The sequence below is a fragment of the Manis javanica genome, chromosome 2 (genome assembly GCF_040802235.1).
Source record: "Manis javanica isolate MJ-LG chromosome 2, MJ_LKY, whole genome shotgun sequence".
Classification (NCBI taxonomy): Eukaryota; Metazoa; Chordata; class Mammalia; order Pholidota; family Manidae; genus Manis; species Manis javanica.
The window spans coordinates 290241-309803 of NC_133157.1; the positions used below are offsets into that span (position 1 = coordinate 290241).

Here is a 19563-nt window from a genome sequence, read left to right on the forward strand (position 1 = left end):
AGTTCAAACCCCGCCTTCGAGCTGCGGCCGCAGGGGTGCCCACCTCAGGCCATTCTGCACCACACGGTTCCGGCAGTTTCTCCAGCAGGAGCAGGCATGGTTGCACTCGAAGAGCAAGGGGGGCTCGGCCATGTTGAACTCCGGCAGCAGCCGGCCATCCTGGGGACAGACGTGCAGTCAGGATGAGGGCGGCCTGTCACTCCCAAGAAAAAACTCACACCAACATGTTGTTACAAACTGAAAACTGATGTAAAAATGCTGGTTTCCTTGGGTAAGAGGTAAAGTCATGCATTCTGCTACAGATGGGAAGCATCAAACCAGGAGTCCATGCAGCTCTGGGAACACCCTGCTCAGCCCTCCCAGGCCCCCGACTATGGCCACTGTCACCTACCCCACTAGCCAGCCTCCCCCTGCCCTCGAGCACTCCCTGGACCCTCGTCCCCAGCCCAGCCTCCAGACTGGACCACCTCCACTCTGCACCCTCAACCCTGCTGCCCCGCCATCACCCAGCTCTGGAGGGACCCAGCTGCCTGCCTTCCTGCCCTACATCACAGACAAGGCAAAGCCACTGGGGACACACTGGGTGAGCCTGACACGCCCCCACCTCAGAGGCTGCTCTGAACGGTTAGAACTTTCTTCCACCCACACACCTGTTTCCTCCCCACCCTAGGACGTCCGGCTCCTGCCCACCAGTGACCTCTGAACTCCCAAGCAAGGACTCCCAGACAGCCACCTCCGCCTCTCCGGGCAGCACCCTCTGGCCACTCCCAAGCCCACGGCCACCCCTGCCACCTCCAGGCAGCCACAAAGGATGGCTGGCTTTGTCCCCAAGACCCTGCCTCAGCCCACTTTCTCCCTGTCTGCCTGTCCCTGGCTGGCTTTCTCAGCTGACTCCCCCACACGACTCCTCTCCAAAGCCAGCCTCGGAGCCACGGTGGAATCGGACGGTTGCCACACTGCTTCCACAAACCACTGTCACAAGAACTTACTGCACAAGCACATGGGCGGCCGCAGCACACTCACCTTGTCGTACCAGCAGCGCACACTGAGCTGGCCACACATGCAGTTGCTGGACGAGCAGTCGTCTATGCACACACAGTACTGGGGAGGCAGGCAGCTCCCATCAGGAGCAGGCCGCCCACCCATGACCTCACATCATATCACTTGGAAGAGAGGTGAATGCTCTCCCCCTGTTCTCAAGGACAAGGGGTGTGTGGCCCCTTGGGAAGGAGGGCATATGGCCAAGCAGAGTACTCAGCCAGAGACACGCTGGGAGCTCCCGGGAGGGGCCCTGAGGGACTGGAAGGAGGCAGGGGAGGCAGTGAGGTCAGCAGCAAGGCACAGCCCAAGGAAGGAACTGGAAAAGGCCGCTGCACTCAGGCCTGAGGCTCAGTGGGGAGGCAGGGGCCAGAGCCGCACCCTGAGCGCAGGTACAAGGCCACATCCGACACCAGCCTGGGATGAAAGGAGGCTGGGGACCCCAGCTCGCAGCACGGGTGCCTTGTGCTCAAGGGGTCCCCTGAACCACCACTCACAGGGGACACTTGGCATTGCTCTGAGAACCAAGGACCCAACACGGGATGCAGGGTCTGTTTTCTGGGAGGATCTCATCTGCCTTCCAACTTTCCTGGGAGGCAGCCATGGGAGTAGCAGGTCTTCCTGGGGAAATGCCCATGGGCCCTGGTCCCAGAGACTTGCTGTCTCACCCACGGAAACCGGCCCTCCGCCCACCATCACTGACCTGCAAGTGGGTGATATTCCTGTCGATGTTCATGGGGGATGTCACGCAGTTCTGAGAAACATACTTGTAGTTGCTGGGGCACGGCTCGCTGTCCACGGCGTTGACACACGGGATGGGGATGCGCTCATAGCCTCGAGCAATGTCTCTGCCGGGAAAGAGGAGTTACCTTTTGTGGTGACACGTGCTGCCCCAGACTGGTAGAGAGCACAGCAGGGCAGCTGCCAGGCCCAGGGAAGGGGGCATCCCAGCCCCCTCCAGCCCATGTCAGCGGGGGCGGGGGGAACGCCCCTCACCTGCTCACTATCTTCTCCAACCGGACGGGCCTGTCTGGGGCCGAGTCTCGGAGCGCCTTGCTCGTCTGCAGAGCGTTCCACACCTGAGAGTTGAGACTTGCGCACTGTAGAGGAGTCTCTCCCTCCTTGTTTTTCAAGGTGACATCTGAGTCCCGAGAAAGAAAGAGGCTAAAAGGGAAAATATAAGCCGACAAAACATTCAGATCTTTATTTGAAAGATTTAAAAGTTGACTATAATCAGTGATAACAAAGAGAACACACCTTGAAGCCAGCAAGCCTGCGGACTGGTGCTTCTGGGAAGACTGGCTGCAGCGCACCTGGAACACCCTCCTACCTCCCCCCCACATGTGCTGCCAAGGCACCTGTTTTCCTGGCCCAACGTTTAGAAAGAACTAAGCATGCAAACTTGATTGTTCCTGCTTTTCATTCAAATGGACCCTCCTCAAGGATGAAAGGAGCAGCAATGACAGAGACCAAGACCCCGGCCAGCCGTGCACACAATCAGCACTGGTGGGTAACCGGAGGCCCGGTCTAAGCCAGACCTGGACGGGGAGTGGCAGCACCGCACTCCTGTGCACCCCTGTGTGCCCCCACATCCCCATGCACTCGCCCCACCTCAGGTCTCAGGCCAAGACAACAGTGGGCCAAATGCCCACGAGGTCCACATCTGAGAGGGAGCACCTCACTGCAGGGATATCCCCTCTTTTCCAGGTGAGGTATGATCACCTGAGGTCCTCTGACTAGCCAACGCCAGGTCCTGGGACACGCCCCTCCTGCTGCACTGGTCTGAGCTTCCAGCGGGTGCCAAACAGACACAACCCGCAGACCCTGCCCACCCACACTGGGTGAGCGGTGCAGAAGAGGGCTTTGAGTCTGGAGAGGGCTCCAATCGTCAGCACCTGCACCAGCGGCTGCCCCTTAGGTGGCACGGCTCCTCACTCCAAACTGGGGGTGGCCACCTCCCAGGAGGGCAGGTGTGGGGGCAGGGCCAGCCTCCTCAGTCCGCCTGAGTCACTGGATGTTTCCGCAGCCCTCCCTGAACCAGAACTAACTGTGCTGGCCTCCGCCAGGGAGCAGAAAACCTGTCCACTCATGGAGCCAGCTCCACCAGGGCGCCGTCCCACCCAAGAGCCGCACGGAGCTGCAGGTGGCAGAAGACACTCACACTACACAGGCGTAGCGGTCCTCCCTGGCAGCGATGTGCAGGGGCGAGTCCCCATGGATGTTCACAGCATGGAGGTCACACCTGGCAGCCAGCAGAACCTCGGCGATGTCCACACAGCCTGAGAACGCTGCCCAGTGCAGACAGATGTTCTCCTCCTGCACAGACAGCGAGAGCCTGGAGGGTTTGCAGGGAGAACACGCCGGGGCAGGCACCCGGCTCAACCCCCCAGCCCAGGGTGCTTCCTGATTCAGCCTTCTTTCATTTTCATTATACAAGTGACATCAACACAGTTCAACACATGTTTCAAAATAGCAAAAAAAAGTCACGTGGAATTTTAGACCACCGTGGGTGACACACTGACGTATCACTGGGGGGTACTCTCATCTTTTTCTTAAAATTATATTCACGTTGGACACAGCTACAATCGCAGGATAAGGTAATGCTTGTGTAAGATTTGAAAAGGATAGGTACATTTGATTAAATTTAAAAAATTTAATTTACTTCATAAAAGCCTCTAAAAAATTAAAGTTTGAAATAAAGAAAAATTCTTGAGAACTTGTGCCATACATAAGACATATGTAGGTACCAAAGGGAAAGGAACTGGGGAGGATGGGTGGGCAGGGAGGGATAAGGGGGGGGAGAAGAAGGGGGGTATTAAGATTAGCATGCATGGGGGGGAGGGAGAAAGGGGAGGGTGGGCTGTACAACACAGAGAGGACAAGTAGTGATTCTACAACATTTTGTTAAGCTGATGGACAGTAACCGTAATGTGGTTTTTAGGGGGGACCTGATATAGGGGAGAGCATAGTAAACATAGTATTCTTCATGTAAGTATAGATTAAAGATTAAAAAAAAAAAGAAAGAAAGAAAGAAAGAAAAGGGGGATTACTCCTTGATAGGATAAAACTATTGGTAAATCAAAGATCAACGCATGCTTTAAATATCCTTAATGTTGATCACTTAAAGGGGGTCAGATGATCAGCTATGGATGTACTCTTTTCTGATAATATTCCTTTCTCTTAATAAAAAAATAAATAAATAAAAAAAAGCAGTTACTGTGTGCTGACCTCCAATGAGTTCTGCACAGTGGTATAGAGGGCATGTCAAGGTGTGGGCAAAGGGTCTGTTTGTTTCTACGCAGAAGATCAAGGCCTAGCTTGGATACCCAGAAAATGAACTAAGATACGATATGAGGAGGAGCTTCCGGCATCAGCACTCTCTGGAGGACTCGTGCCGGGGGATGATCATCAAAAAGCCTCCACAGGGATCCGGACGATGCTGCGGTTGTGGCTGCATCCACCCCACCGTTTCCTGGACTTGCCACTGGAATGAGGAGGGAGATGTCTAGGCTGGCATGTGCATGCAGTGAGACAACGAATTTGACCGGATCTGTACTGCTGGAACTCAACCAGGAGTTGGGAGGGGTGCAAGTTGTAGCGCTCCAAAATCTCATGACTATAGACTATCTACGGTTAAAAGAACATATGGGATGTGAACAGATCCCAGAAATGGGCTACTTTAATTTGTCTGATTTTTCTCAGACTGTTCAAGTACAGTTGGACAATACCCATCATATCATAGATAAATTTTCACAAATGCCTAGGGTGCCTAAATGGTTTTCTTGGCTTCACTGGAGATGGATGGTAATTATAGATTTGCTTTGTTTATGTCACCGTATTCCTATTATGTTAATATGTGTGTGCAAATTAGTTAGTAGTTTAAAACCTATACATGCTTAAGTTACTCTACAAGAAGATATGTCAAAGAAATAATCAATCCTCCCATGTTTCCTTCATATGCTACATCTATAGCTTTTCTTCTTCCTTCCTAATTACAACCCTTAAATAGAATTCGTGCCTCATATCGAATTTACCAAGTATCATAATTCCTCCAGGTGGTAAAGATGCCTCGAGACAAGTGCTGGGCATAGAAGCCACAGGGCATAAATCTGCAAAGAAGTAAGAAGCTAACCTTTTCAAACAATATGGCTTCTCTCTCACTTACCAACTTTACATTTCCCTGTATGGCCCCGGAAGAGGACTGGTTAGCCAGAGACGGGTAAGATTCCTCAAGGGAGGAACAACCTAAGACAGGCACAGTCGCAGGGGGGCCATCAGGTGAGAATTTGGGGATCAACAGAGGTGAGGCTCAGAACCTCACCCCCCTGCTTTGAGAGAAATCTTCTGCATCCGTGGATGTCTTGCTGCCCTTGTCTAGCCTGGATTAATACTTAGTCCATAGGCACACACCTGATCATCTGATCACCTACATTTGCCCTCTTACAGCACTAAACCATGTTTTCTACCTTTATCTTGCATCTGCCTACCACTTCAGCATTTTATTAAAAATAAAAATAAAAATAATAATAAAGGGAGAAATGTGGGATCAACATATAAATCAAGTATAAAAATCAAACGAATATTCATATTTGACCTGATTGTTTATAGTTCATAATGCGTGATCAAAATCGAAAGTTTCTGTGATGAATGCCCTTGTACTGTTCACCATGTAAGAATTTATTCACTATGTAAGAATTCGTCCACCATGTAAGAACTTGTTCGTTATGCTCCAGAAGATTGGAGACTGACGAGAATTAGGCTTGAGATGGATTAATGATTGTGCATTGAGCACTGACTTCCCTATACTGAATTTTATTGTTGTTAACAACCATTTGATCAATAAATATGAGAGATGCCCTCTCAAAAAAAAAAAAAAAAAAGACATATGTAACTTACAATTACCACATTAAGTTTGTCACAACAGTACAGTTTTGAAAAACATGTGTGCAAAGGATATGAGAATAAAGAGAAACTCACATAAAAGATGAGAGTAACAGATACAAAGGGTGCTGGCCCTGCAGGTGCTGACCCCGTGCCTGGAGCCCCCACCCGACCCCACCTGTCGCGGGGCCCCACATGCAGATCCACCTGACTGCCCAGCTCAGGAACCCAGCAGAGGCCGAGCGCCCTGGGTGCAGCCCAGGCTGCCAGCTCAGAGGCCTAGGGACAGAGGCAAAGCAAAACAGAGCCGCCTGCCTCCCTGCTGGCCAGCCTGGGCACAGGCCGCCCACCTCCTGTTCCTGAGAGCACACGCCCTTCCTGAGAGGCCCTGGCTCTTCTGGGATTCTTTCCTGCTGCTCTTCGATGCTGCCGACCCCCTGACCTTCGCTTCTGATTCTCCATCTTCCGTTCACTGGCGAGCTCCTGAGCAAAATGCCATCCCCTCAGGAACCTCTTCCCCCTTTTCTTCGTCAGAATGACATACGGCTTCATATCCAGAATTTCAGTTTTGAGAAGGTCTTCCTGCTACACATGACAGGCCTGGCCTACGCATCGGAAATGACCCAGGTGACTTCTGCTGCAGCCCAGATGGGGCCAGAGGGCCCAGTCTGGATTTGCCCTCCCACCTGAACAAAAACGTAAGACCAAATAGTCAAACTGTGTGAAATAGTAGTTTTCAAGACGTGACACCAGGCAGTGGAGGACCACCCGCTGAGAGGAAGTGGGCAAGGGGGCCTGGGGGGGAAGCGGGGAGCCCCAGGAGGGGGCTGAGGGCCTGGGGAGGAAGCGGGGAGCCCCAGGAGGGGAGCTGAGAGCCTGAGGAGGAAGCAGGGAGCCCCAGGAGGGGAGCTGAGGGCCTGGGGAGGAAGTGGGGAGCCCCAGGAGGGGAGCTGAGGGCCTGGGGAGGAAGCGGGGAGCCCCAGGAGGGGAGCTGAGAGCCTGAGGAGGAAGCAGGGAGCCCCAGGAGGGGAGCTGAGGGCCTGGGGAGGAAGCGGGGAGCCCCAGGAGGGGGCTGAGGGCCTGGGGGCCAAGACAGCCAGAGCTGGCAGACCAGGGTGTGGGGGCCAGGAAAGAGGCCTCTGGAGATGCGTGCACTCCCATCTCGGACCTCCAGGAAGACACATCGGAGGCCAGGGCAGGGGGGCTCAGTGCAACCACCACCTGGGAGGCGGACCAGCCCTAGGCTAAGACCTGCATGGACCCACCTAAGAGAGCTGGTAAGCAAAATCCAAAAGGATCAGACTGTTTCTGATTTTTGTGGCACTCGGAACAAGGTTTAGGACATTCCAAGAATGAAGGTGAGATTCACAATGTCTGGGGTCCAACCCAAGCTCACCAGAGTACCAACAAGTAGGAAACACACCTCAGAGAGACACCAACTGAACAGAGCTGTGTCTGCTGACCCAGCAGGTGCCAAGGCATCAGAGCACCTGGAGTGACTGCCCCAGAGGCTCGAGGGCCAGGGAGAGGGGCACCTCGGGGACACTATGAAGACCCAAAATGAACTTCAAGAGTTGAAAACCGACACACCTGACACAAAGAAACACTGGACAGGACGATACCGGAACATAAAAGATGAGTGGCTGGAGGGACAGCAATAAAACCAGCTAAACTGAGACCCAGAGGGAAAGAATAACCTCAGTGGCCCACGGGGACTTCAGCCACCTAAGCTCCACAGCACAGCCCTGCAGGGTGAGTGGGGAGACAAGGGCAGACAGATTCCAGAAACCCTGAACCCACACAGGGCACAAGAAGCACATGAGCCCTATGTGCATGTGCCCAGGGCACAAGAAACGTCACAATCAAACTGCTAAGATCCAGGATAAAGAAAAAAATTTTAAATGGTCAAAAGAAGAAACTTACATTATATACAGAGAAATAAAGACAAGGTGGCACCAGGAATTTGGAAACATTTCAAAAGAGGGCTTTGTGAGGAAACACGTTCAAAGCCCTGAAAGAAAAAACTGCCGACCTGGAATTCCTAGCCAGCAAAAGCATCTTTCAGAAGTGAAAGCAAAGGGGAGCTCTGCAGGCATCAGAAGCTGGAGGTGCTCATCATGACAGCCCCTGCATGGGGGACGCCACAGCTGGGCAGAGGCATGACCTGCACGGGGCCTCGGGGGTGGGCGGGAATGGGGCATGAGACGGTGCACAGGCCTGCTACCGCAACCTCGTCAGAGCGCCGCCGGCTTTGACAGAATAGCACAGAATTGTGGTGTTCGGAACACAGGTGTAAGCAGAGCAGACAACAAACACAGCACTGCATCTGAGAAAAACTGGGGGGCACACAGGCACAGCTCAGAGACACTGAGGGCTCAGATCTGGAAGCCGCATCATGACGAAACGGGTTCAGGGTATGTTTACACTGAAGTCTAGGAGGTGTGCCACAGCAGGTCTAAAACACTACATGTACACCTTATTTAAAAACACTTTAGATGTGTTAAAGATGGCGTGAGAGGAGAGACAGAGGTTTCCTCCTAAAACTGGATAAAATTAGAAAATATAGTTGGTGCAACTAATCCTGAGAGAGCAACAGGAAAGAGGACAGCGCCAGACTGCACACACTTGGACAAAAAAGCAGACCTCACAGAACGGGGTAATGTACCACAGCTGTGGCTCGGCGGGACCAGAGCCCTTCCCCCACCCCAGCTCACCGGCGGGAGGAAGAGAAATGGAGCAGGGAGGGCGTGGAAGGCTTGGGACTGCTGAGTACCTGGCTCCGGAGATCTGCGCTGGGAGCACAAACCTACATTTCATGGTGCTTTCATGAGACTCGCATGACTACCGGGTTGGAAAGTTAATACAAGCAGAGTTCCTGGGGAGACTGGGATTCCGGCCGCTTGTGGAAAGCAGGGATCCATATCTGGCTGCTCTGGGACAAAAACATACCTGTGTGACTGGCCGACTGGCTCAGGCAGCAGAGACAGACACAGGAGCCAGGAGGCGGGGAACAGCTCTTTCCTCCCCCCAGGCACCAGTACCGCTCCCCTGTGACCCCCGACATTGCTTCAGGGGCTGAGCAGCTTCAGAATAGAGCTTCTGGACACTAGAGGGCGCTATATACAAACATGAAACGCCAAAGAAACCTGGTCCAGAGTAAAATTATTAATACGACTCCTGAGAAAGATTTAAATGATGTACACCTCATGACTATTCCTGAAAGGGAGTTCAAAATAAAAATCATCAACATGCTAATGGAGGTACAGAAAGACATCCAAGAACTCAGGAATGAATTCAGGTTGGAGATCCAATCGTTAAAGAGCACGATGGAGGGTATTAAAAGCAGGTTGGATACGGTGGAGACAATAAATGAAACAAACTAGAGAAGAGGAATACAAAGAAGCTGAGGCACAGAGAGAAAAAAAGGATCTCTAAGAATGAAATAATATTGAGAGAACTGTGTGTCCAATCCAAATGAAAAAATATTCACATTACAGGGATACCAGAAGAAAAGAGAGAGAAAGGGATTGAAAGTGTCTTTGAGGAGGTAGTTGCTGAAAACTTCCCCAATCTGGGGAAGGAGATAGTCCCTCAGGCCATGGAGATCCATAGATCTCCCAACACAAGGGACCCAAGGAAGACAACACCAAGACACCTAGTAATTAAAATGGAAAAGATCAAGGATAAGGACAGACTGTTAAAAGCAGCCAGAGACAGAAATAAGATCACATACAGAGGAAAGCCCATCAGGCTAACATCAGACTTCTCAGCAGAAATCTTACAGGCCAGAAGGGAGTGGCATGATGTATTTAATGCCATGAGGCAGAAGGGCATGGAACCAAGATTGCTTTATCCAGCAAGATTATCACTTAAATTTGAAGAACGAATTAAACAATTTCCAGAAAAGCAAAACCTGAGAGAATTTACCTCCCACAAACCATCTCTACAGTCTATTTTGGAGGGACTGCAATAGATGGAAGTGTTTCTAAGGTTGAATAGCTGTCACCAGAAGTAATAAATCCACAGTAAAGAAAGTAGAACAGCTAATTACTAAGCAAATGCAAAATTAAATTAACTATCCCCAAAGGCAATCAAGGGATAGACAACAAGTACACAATATGATACCTAATATATAAAGAATGGAGGAGGAACAAAAAGGAGGAGAAACAGAAAAGAACCTTTAGATTGTCCTTGTAACAGCACACTGAGTGAGTTAAGATAGACTCTTAGAAAGTAAGGAAATTAACTTTGAACCTTTGGTAACCACAAATCTAAAGCCTGCAATAGCAATAAGTACATATCTATCAATAATCACCTAAATGTAAATGGAATGAATGCACCAATCAAAAGACACAGAGTAATAGAATGGATAAAAAAGCAAGACCCATCTATATGCTGCTTACAAGAGACTCACCTCAAACCCAAAGACATGCACAGACTAAAAGTCAAGGGATGGAAAAACATATTTCAGGCAAACAACAGCGAGAAGAAAGCAGGTGTTGCAGTACTAATATCAGACAAAATAGACTTCAAAACAAAGAAAGTAACAAGAGATAAAGAAGGACATTACATAATATTAAAGGGCACAGTCCAACAAGTGGACATAACCATTATAAATATATATATGCACCCAACACAGGAGCACCAGCATATGTGAAACAAATACTAACAGAACTAAAGGAGGAACCAGAATGCAACACATTCATTTTAAGAGACTTCAACACACCACTCACTCCAAAGGACAGATCCACCAGACAGAAAATAAGTAAGGATACAGAGGCACTGAACAACACACTAGAACAGATGGACCTAATAGACATCTATAGAACTCTACACCCAAAAGCAATAGGATACACATTCTTCTCAAGTGTACATGGAACATTCTCCAGAATAGAACACAAACTAGGCCACAAAAAGAGCCTCAGTAAATTCCAAAAGATTGAAATCCTACCAACCAACTTTTCAGACCACAAACTTTTAAAACTAGAACTAAATTGTACAAAGAAAGCTAAAAGGCCTACAAACACATGGAGGCTTAACAACATGCTCCTAAATAATCAATGGATCAATGACCAAATTAAAATATAGATCAAGCAATATATGGAAATAAATGACAACAACAACACAAAGCCCCAACTTCTGTGGGACGCAGCAAAAGCAGTCTTAAGAGGAAAGTATATAGCAATCCAGGCCTATTTAAAGAAGGAAGAACAAACCCAAATGAATAGTCTAACGTCACAATTATCAAAATTGGAAAAAGAAGAACAAATGAGGCCTAAAGTCAGCAGAAGGAGGGACATAATAAAGATCAGAGAAGAAATAAATAGAGAAGAATAAAACAATAGAAAAAATCAATGAAGCCAACAGCTGGTTCTTCGAGAAAATAAACAAAACAGATAAGCCTCTAGCCAGACTTATTAAGAGAAAAAGAGAATCAACACGCATCAACAGAATCAGAAACGAGAATGGAAACATCACGATGGACCCCACAGAAATACAAAGAATTATTAAAGACTATTATGAAAACCTATATGCTAACAAGCTGGAAAACCTAGAAGAAATGGACAACTTCCTAGAAAAATACAACCTTCCAAGACTGACCAAGGAAGAAACAGAAAATCTAAACAAACCAATTACCAGCAAAGAAATTGAAATGGTAATCAAAAAACTACCCAAGAACAAAACCCCCAGGCCAGATGGGTTTACCTCGGAATTTTATCAGACATTCAGAGAAGATATAATAGCCATTCTTCTTAAAGTTTTCCAAAAAACAGAAGAGGAGGGAATACTCCCAAACTCATTCTATGAAGCCAACATCACCCTAATGCCCAAACCAGGCAACGACCCCTCCAAAAAGGAAAATGACAGACCAATATCCCTGATGAACGTAGATGCAAAAATGCTCAACAAAATATTAGCAAACCGAATTCAAAAATACATCAAGAGGATCAGACACCATGACCAAGTGGGATTCATCCCAGGGCTGCAAGGATGGTACAACATTCGAAAATCCGTCAACATCATCCACCACATCAACAATAAGAAGGATACAAACCACATGATCATCTCAATAGATGCTGAAAAAGCATTTGACAAAATTCAACATCCATTCATGATTAAAACTCTCAACAACATGGGTATAGACGGCAAGTACCTCGACATAATAAAGGCCATATATCATAAACCCACAGCCAACATCATACTGAACAGCGAGAGGCTGAAAGCTTTTCCTCTGAGATTGGGAACAAGACAGGGAAGCCCACTCTCCCCACTGTTATTCAACATAGTACTGGAGGTCCTAGCCATGGTAATTAGACAAAACAAAGAAATACAAGGAATCCAAATTCATAAAGAAGTTAAACTGTCACTATTTGCAGATGACATGATATTATACATAAAAAACCCTAAAGACTCCACTCCAAAACTACTAGAACTGATACAGGAATACAGCAAAGCTGCAGAACACAAAATTAACACACAGAAATCTGTGGCTTTCCTATACACTAACAATGAACTAATAGAAAGAGAAATCAGGAGAACAATTCCATTCACAATTAAATCAAAAAGAAGAAAATACCTAGGAATAAACCTAACCAAAGAAGTGAAAGACCTATACCCTGAAAACTGTAAGACACTCTTTTAAGAGAAATTAAAGAGGACACTAACAAATGGAAACTCATCCCATGCTCTTGGCTAGGAAGAATTAATATCGTCAAAATGGCCATCCTGCCCAAAGCAATATACAGATTTGATGCAATCCCTATCAAATTACAAACAGCATTCTTCAACGAACTGGAACAAATAGTTCAAAAATTCATATGGAAACACCAAAGACCCCAAATAGCCAAAGCAATCCTGAGAAGGAAGAATAAAGTGGGGGGGATCTTACTCCCCAACTTCAAGCTCTACTGCAAAGCCACAGAAATCAAGACAGTTTGGTGCTGGCACAAGAACACAGCCACAGACCAGTGGAACACAATAGAGACTCCAGTAATTAACCCAAACATGTATGGTCAATTAATATATGATAAAGGAGCCATGGACATACAATGGGGAAATGACAGTCTCTTCAACAGATGGTGCTGGCAAAACTGGACAGCTACATGTAAGAGAATGAAACTGGATCACAGTCTAACCCCATACACAAAAGTAAATTCTAAATGGATCAAAGACCTGAATGTAAGTCATGAAACCATAAAACTCTTAGAAAAAAAACAGAGGCAAAAATCTCTTGGACATAAACATGAGCAACTTCTTCATGAACATATCTCCCTGGGCCAGGGAATCAAAAGCAAAAATGAACAAGTGGGACTATATCAAGCTGAAAAGCTTCTGTACAGCAAAGGACATCATCAATAGAACAAAAAGGTTCCCTACAATATGGGAGAATATATTCATAAATGACCGATCCAATAAAGGGCTGACATTCAAAATATATAGAGCTCATGCACCTCAACAAACAAAAAGCAAATAATCCAATGAAAAATGGGCAGAGGAGCTGAACAGATAATTCTCCAAAGAAGAAATTCAGATGGCCAACAGACACATGAAAAGATGCTCCACATCACTAATCATCAGAGAAATGCAAATTAAAACCACAATGAGATATCACCTCACACCAGTAAGGATGGCCACCATCCAAAAGACAAACAACAACAAATGTTGGCGAGGATGTGAAGAAAGGGGAACCCTCCTACACTGCTGGGGGGAATGTAAATTAGTTCAGCCATTGTGGAAAGCACTATGGAGCTTCCTCAAAATGCTCAAAATAGAAATACCATTTGACCCTGGAATTCCACTTCTAGGAATTTACCCTAAGAATGCAGCAGCCCAGTTTGAAAAAGACAGATGCACCCCTATGTTTATCGCTGCACTATTTACAATAGCCAAGACATGGAAGCAACCTAAGTGTCCATCAGTAGATGAATGGATAAAGAAGATGTAGTACATATACACAATGGAGTATTATTCAGCCATAAGAAGAAAACAAATCCTACCATTTGCAACAACATGGATGGAGCTAGAGGGTATTATGCTCAGTGAAATAAGCCAGGCAGAGAAAGACAAGTACCAAATGATCTCACTCATCTGTGGAGTATAAGAACAAAGAAAAACTGAAGGAACAAAACAGCAGCAGAAGCACAGAACCCAAGAATGGACTAACAGTTACCAAAGGGAAAGGGACTGAGGAGGGTGGGTGAGAAAGGAGAGATAAGGGCGGGGAAAAAAAAAGGGGGCCCTACAATTGGCATGTATAATGGGGGGCACAGGGAGGGCTGTGTAACCCAGAGAAGACAAGTAGTGATTCTACAGCATCTTACTACACTGATGGACAGTGACTGTAATGGGGTTTGTGGGGGGGACTTTGTGAAGGGGGGAGTCTAGTAAACATAATGTTCTTCATGTAATTGTAGATTCACGATAACAAAATGAATAAATCAAAAAAATAAAAAAATAAAAAATAAACCATTTTAGTGCTAAAAAAATGCCAGTCATCATCTGAGGTTTCAGTGAGTAGTAGTCACTGATCGTAGTCACCATACAAAAGTGACGTAAGTCAGACGAAGCAAACGCTGATGGACAAGCAGCACAGTGGATGTGCTGTACATGGGGCTCCCAGACCCCTTCTGTAAAACCACAGCGCCTTTGCGGCACAGTGAAGGGATGTGCTGCATCCCCCGCAGAGCCAAACTCACATGGGCACCACGCAGGACCGCTGTGCGCATAGCACAGTGATGGGTGGCTGGGTGGCACCAGCTGCTCATGAAGCAGGGGCAGCGCTGGGAGGAGTGTTCCTCACCCCTGACTGTGGACATACTGGAGTCAGGATCGGACCACCTGTCACTGTGAGCAGCACAGTCTGCCAAGTACTCGTCAGCAAAGCTGCTAACGCGGAGTAAGTAGGACTGTCATATAAATAGCAAACACACAGTCAGTCAATTCCTCCAACCAGTCAGAACCACAGTGAGTAGCAGAGCCACCGCGGACAGCAAGGCTGTACACTGCCCGGGCATCCAGGTGGGCTGACCCTCTGACAGCTGCATGTGGACATCCTGTCCTGCCCAGGCACAGCGCTGGCACCACACCAAACCACTGCGCACACTTCAGGAGGTGGCTTATCCTGTGTGTCCCCAGTGTGAGCTGGTCGTGGTGCTGCTGGCTGGCCACACTGTGCTTTGCCACATCCATGCCTCCCCGGTTCAGAGCTCCCCTCACCACCTGCCATCGTCCTGATGCCTGGCTCTGACAGCACCGATGTGAACGTCCCAGAGTCCCAAGGGGCCACATGCTGTTCTTGGTTTCCGGGTGGGAGACGGGAGATCCTAGTACTGAGCAACCAGGAAGAATGTCCACCAAGCTCAAGCTCCATCCCTGCTTCAAGCTGGCCGGTCTTGAGAGCCTGTCCCAGTTGGCTCAACACTGAGATGACATGCACCTTCCTACGTGGATACATGGGCTCCACACAGCACATCCTGTCTGCTGCCCTGGGAGCCCTGACCCTCTGCTGGACGGTGGCACCAGGGATCAGACCATCCCAGCCCTACCCTGCTGGCTCTGTGGGCACCAAAGACCTCCTGAGACTCCCCCGTAAGCTAAATGGAGTCACCAAACATCCCTGGTGGACCGACAAGCAGACGGCAGCTCCCAGAGGGGACAGCAAGTCTTTTGATTTTTGCACTGTTTTCTGTGCAAACAAACTGGTCTTACAAAACTAGCTATCAGTAAGTACAGCGCGTTAAGTCGCAGCCCAGAAAACCACAACACGGCCACTCCCCCTCTCTCTCCACAAGGCAGGGGTGGGAGCAGAGCCTGAAGTCCCACCTCCACAGCCCAGGTGTGGGTCTGCCCTGGGGGGGGCCTGGGACCCTGTCTTGGACACAGAGTCAGTGACACAATCAGTCCAGAGGTGCCTCTAAAAATGCAGCTCCTACTCGAGGGGCAGATCTCAGGGACCTCTGTCATCCTTCTGCATCTAGCAAATCACTCCAAAGGAAAAATAACCCCAGGAAACTGGCAACATCCTGGGAAGAAGTCAGCACCCCGGGCACCAGCACCCCACTTCCCAGGACTGAAGAGCCTCAGTGGCCACCCTGCACACCCTGGCCCTCTGGCCTCCTTCAGGACCCTCCCCAGGGATCAGGACTGGCCACAGAGACCGCCAGACTCACATTGTCCCGGATGTTGACGTCGGACCCCTTGGCGAGCAGCAGCTTCACAAGGTCCACATGCTTATACTCAGTGGCCCAAATCATGGGCGTCCAGCCACCATCATCCTGATTCCAAAAGAAAGGAGGCCGTCACAGCAGCAGCAGACAGGCACCGAGGACACTCTCACCAGAGACCTGACGGTGGCCCCGAGAGGGAGCCGGTCCGAGTCCCCACATGGTGGGTGGGGAAACCAAGGCAGAGTGCAGAACAGACAGAGGTGGGGAGCAGGATGGCCTGCCTTTTCCCTCAAGGAGCTGCTGGGATGACACTCCATGCATCTGAGCACCTGGCCAATCGTAGGAGAGCAGAACCCGGGAGTGCTGGAGACCAAACCCACCTCAGAGACTGGCGGGTGGGCTGGGGTAGGATGCGCTAACGGGGTACTGTTGTCTGCGTGCCCTTCTGGTCCAGGGTTGTGGGCTCAAGCATGAGGCAGAGCCGTGGCCAAGAATTGTGATGGATGGGCATCCAGGCCAGAGTGGACAGGGGCCGGGCAAAGCCCTGGCCTCCTCATGAAGGGCAGGGAAGACAGCTGCCTGGCCAATGCCATCTGCAGACTGGCCACAGCTCCTCCCCTCCACCCACCCAAGCCTGCTCCTCACCCGGTCCTGGGTGGTTTTACTTAGACAGAAAGGCAGCCCTTCAGGAAATGAGCATCGTGTGGCCAGTTCCTGTCTGGTGGCAGAGGGCTCAACCCCCAACCCCCTGAAACGACTCCCCATGTATCATGGTCACCACATTTCTCTGGTGGGCACACACAGCCTCCAAGAACAAAGTGCCAGTATCCCTACGATTCGACTGTGGCACTGCCTGGGCCCTGGGGACAAGGCAGGAACCACCAAGCCCAAGTGGTGAAGCCAGCCCAGCCCAGAGGTAGAAACTCACAAAACCCGACGCAGTGGGAGTCGGGAAATGACAATGGTAAAGGGGACCCAGCCTGTGGACACCACAGGGGCAGAGATGGACCACAGGTCTCACTTGCCTCTCTGGCCTACCTGGAAGGGGGCTGGTGCTAATGGCTGGGCTAAAGGGCCAACCTGGGAGTGGAGGCAGACGTCCCAGAGCCCAGGGCCACGTGGGAGGGGCCCTGGGAGCAGGGGGCAGTCGCACCACTCACTCAACAGACACACAAGGCTTCCTGAGTGTGCCAGGCACTGCACACCACCCAAGGACACTGCCCTGGGCCCTGCCAGCAGTAGGGACAGACAGCAAATGGGGGAGGGGTGGGAGGGAGGCAAACTCGGGCCACAAGCAGGCAGGCACAGCCCAGGCAGAGGCCGCAGGAGGGCCCTCCAGCTGGGCAGGAGGAGGGCCAGGATGCACAAAGAGAACTCATGCCTCTGGTCAGCCCATCAGTGGGTGTCAGGAAGTGAAGGCTGGCTCTACCTGACAGTTGATGTCCATCTGTCCATTTGAAAGCAGATACTGAACCACACCATAGTGGCCCTTCTTGGCAGCCAGGTGCAAGCAGGTGGAGCCTTCGGCATCCTGCAACACAAACACCACTAGGTCCAGAGAGGGCACACAGTGACACAGAGCACACCAGGCCAAGTGGGAGGCCTTGGGGGCAACACACACCTGCCCGGGCCTCTGAGAGTTAGCGGCCACTGGGGCACATTTGGAATGGTGGTGAAGACCCAGTAAGAGTAGCCCACAGTCCAGAGAATTAGAAACAGTACACAGGGAGAGGAGCAGGGACCCCGAAGGGCATGTCCCTGCCTGCCCTCCAAGTACACGGCTGTGGCCGTGGGCACATCTCCTCGTGAGCCCTCAGCTCCATTTCCTCAAGGACACCGAATAAAATGTTAATTTAACTACTTCAAAATAAAACAAAGCCACCTGCCCACCCAGTGTGGGCCAGAGCCCAGGAGCTCCCGAAGAGACGGGTCCCGGAGGACCGGGCCGTGAGCACACACCCACCCTCCCCCGCACGGAGGCTGCCTCTGCATCTCCCCACCCCCGTCTACACTGACTGTGTCCTGTTAGCCACTTTCCCTCCCACCTCCTATTCTCAGAGCAGCAATCCCAGACTTTAATACACATCATTTAATGGATTTCTAACCAGACCTGAAAATTAATCAGTACATCCACTTTCTCAAGGAAATCCACACAACCCAAACCCCATACTACTGGAGCTAAAATTTTATTGCAAGTACAAGAACGTGTGGTCATTGGTCTGAAGGCCTGCCTTACTCTGAGGTGTCCTCAGTGGCACATTACAGCCCATCTGACGGTGCCTGAACACTGGCAGAGAGCCACAGCTGTGAGGACAGAAACCTCGGGCACACCACGTGGCCTGGTCCCCGTGCACCCAGCACACACAGCTGCTGCGTCTCCAGTCAGGCAGGGAAGGGGACAAGTGAGACAGGATTCTTACCTGCCCAGAGCACATGCCTTGGTGAGCAAGGCCACAGACCCCTGGGACAAGAGGCAGGACAGGGGAGGCCCAAGCAAGATTCGGTAGCAGGTCTGGCCCACACGGCAGGAGGGACTCCTGGGAAGTGACGGGAGCGTGGAGCGGGACTGAGGACACCATGGCAGAAGGAGCGCCAGAGATGTGCAGGTGGGAGGCAGCAGGGCTGCAGGTAGGGAGGTGCTTAGGGGCACCCCTGACAGGCACGTACAGGAGTCCACAGCACTGTAACCCCATGACACCAGCATCGCCTCAGGGGCACCCCTTGGCAGTCGCCTGTTTCTGTCCCTCCTCCTCCCCAGGTAACCACCCGCCTGAATTCAATCGTCATGGACACACCTTCTGAAGTTCTGCACACCCGCGTATCCATGAATGGTGGGTTTGCACCTGCACCCTCCCACAGCTCATCTTCAGCCCAGCCTTCCGTTCTGAGTTCATCTCTGCAGGTATCAGGCAGCTGAAGTTCACTCACTTGACCGGTGGAGCATTCCCGGCCAGGGACATCCGGTCGATTCTGACTGTGAGACGTCTGGATGATGGGAGCACTTCCGGGTACACGTGAGGGACCAAGTCGTATGACGCGGAGTGGGCACTGCCTGCCCCCAACCCGGCAGCCTCACCAAGCTGCACCGCTGGCCCCCACGCGGTGCCTGCATGCTGTCTCGGGCCAAATGCCTCCTCCTGAGTGCCAGGCACTGTGCTTCCTCTCCAGGAACTGCTGCCCATAGCCTTTGCCCACTTTTCTTCAGTGTCTTTGAACTGTGGGAGTTCTGTGTGTTTTTGGATGTCACTCCTCAACCAGCGTTACAGCCTGCCTTCCCTGAACCTTGTGACGCCGGCTACTGACCTGAAATTCTCACTCCAATGCTGTGACCTCAGCCATGGCTCCTGTGTTGTCCTACTGGACACGCCATCCCGGCGCTTGGATCACAGTGCAGCCCGTCCCTCATGCTTTCTCACCGATGCTCATGTTGTCGTGTGCGTGATGACATGTCCTCAGCCCATCGCCCATGCCTGCAGAC

At 50.4% G+C, this 19563-nt stretch overlaps 1 protein-coding gene across 15 annotated transcripts in view; it reads right to left on the reverse strand.

Annotated features, from left to right (window-relative positions):
- The window catches only part of EHMT1 (euchromatic histone lysine methyltransferase 1), a 143612-nt gene that overhangs the window by 10637 nt on the left and 113412 nt on the right, over positions 1–19563 (reverse strand). For 14 of the 15 annotated variants that reach the window (XM_037007474.2, XM_037007473.2, XM_037007472.2 and 11 more), the window contains 7 exons: positions 17515–17616; positions 16089–16193; positions 3200–3354; positions 2035–2202; positions 1742–1886; positions 1024–1101; positions 44–159 (listed from right to left, as the gene is read on the reverse strand). In XM_037007474.2, the coding sequence (XP_036863369.1) occupies positions 44–159; positions 1024–1101; positions 1742–1886; positions 2035–2202; positions 3200–3354; positions 16089–16193; positions 17515–17616 (869 nt within the window). Of the gene's footprint in view, positions 1–43; positions 160–1023; positions 1102–1741; positions 1887–2034; positions 2203–3199; positions 3355–3961; positions 4523–16088; positions 16194–17514; positions 17617–19563 lie in introns of those variants that run through there. The other variant, XM_073220994.1, reaches the window with a different exon arrangement.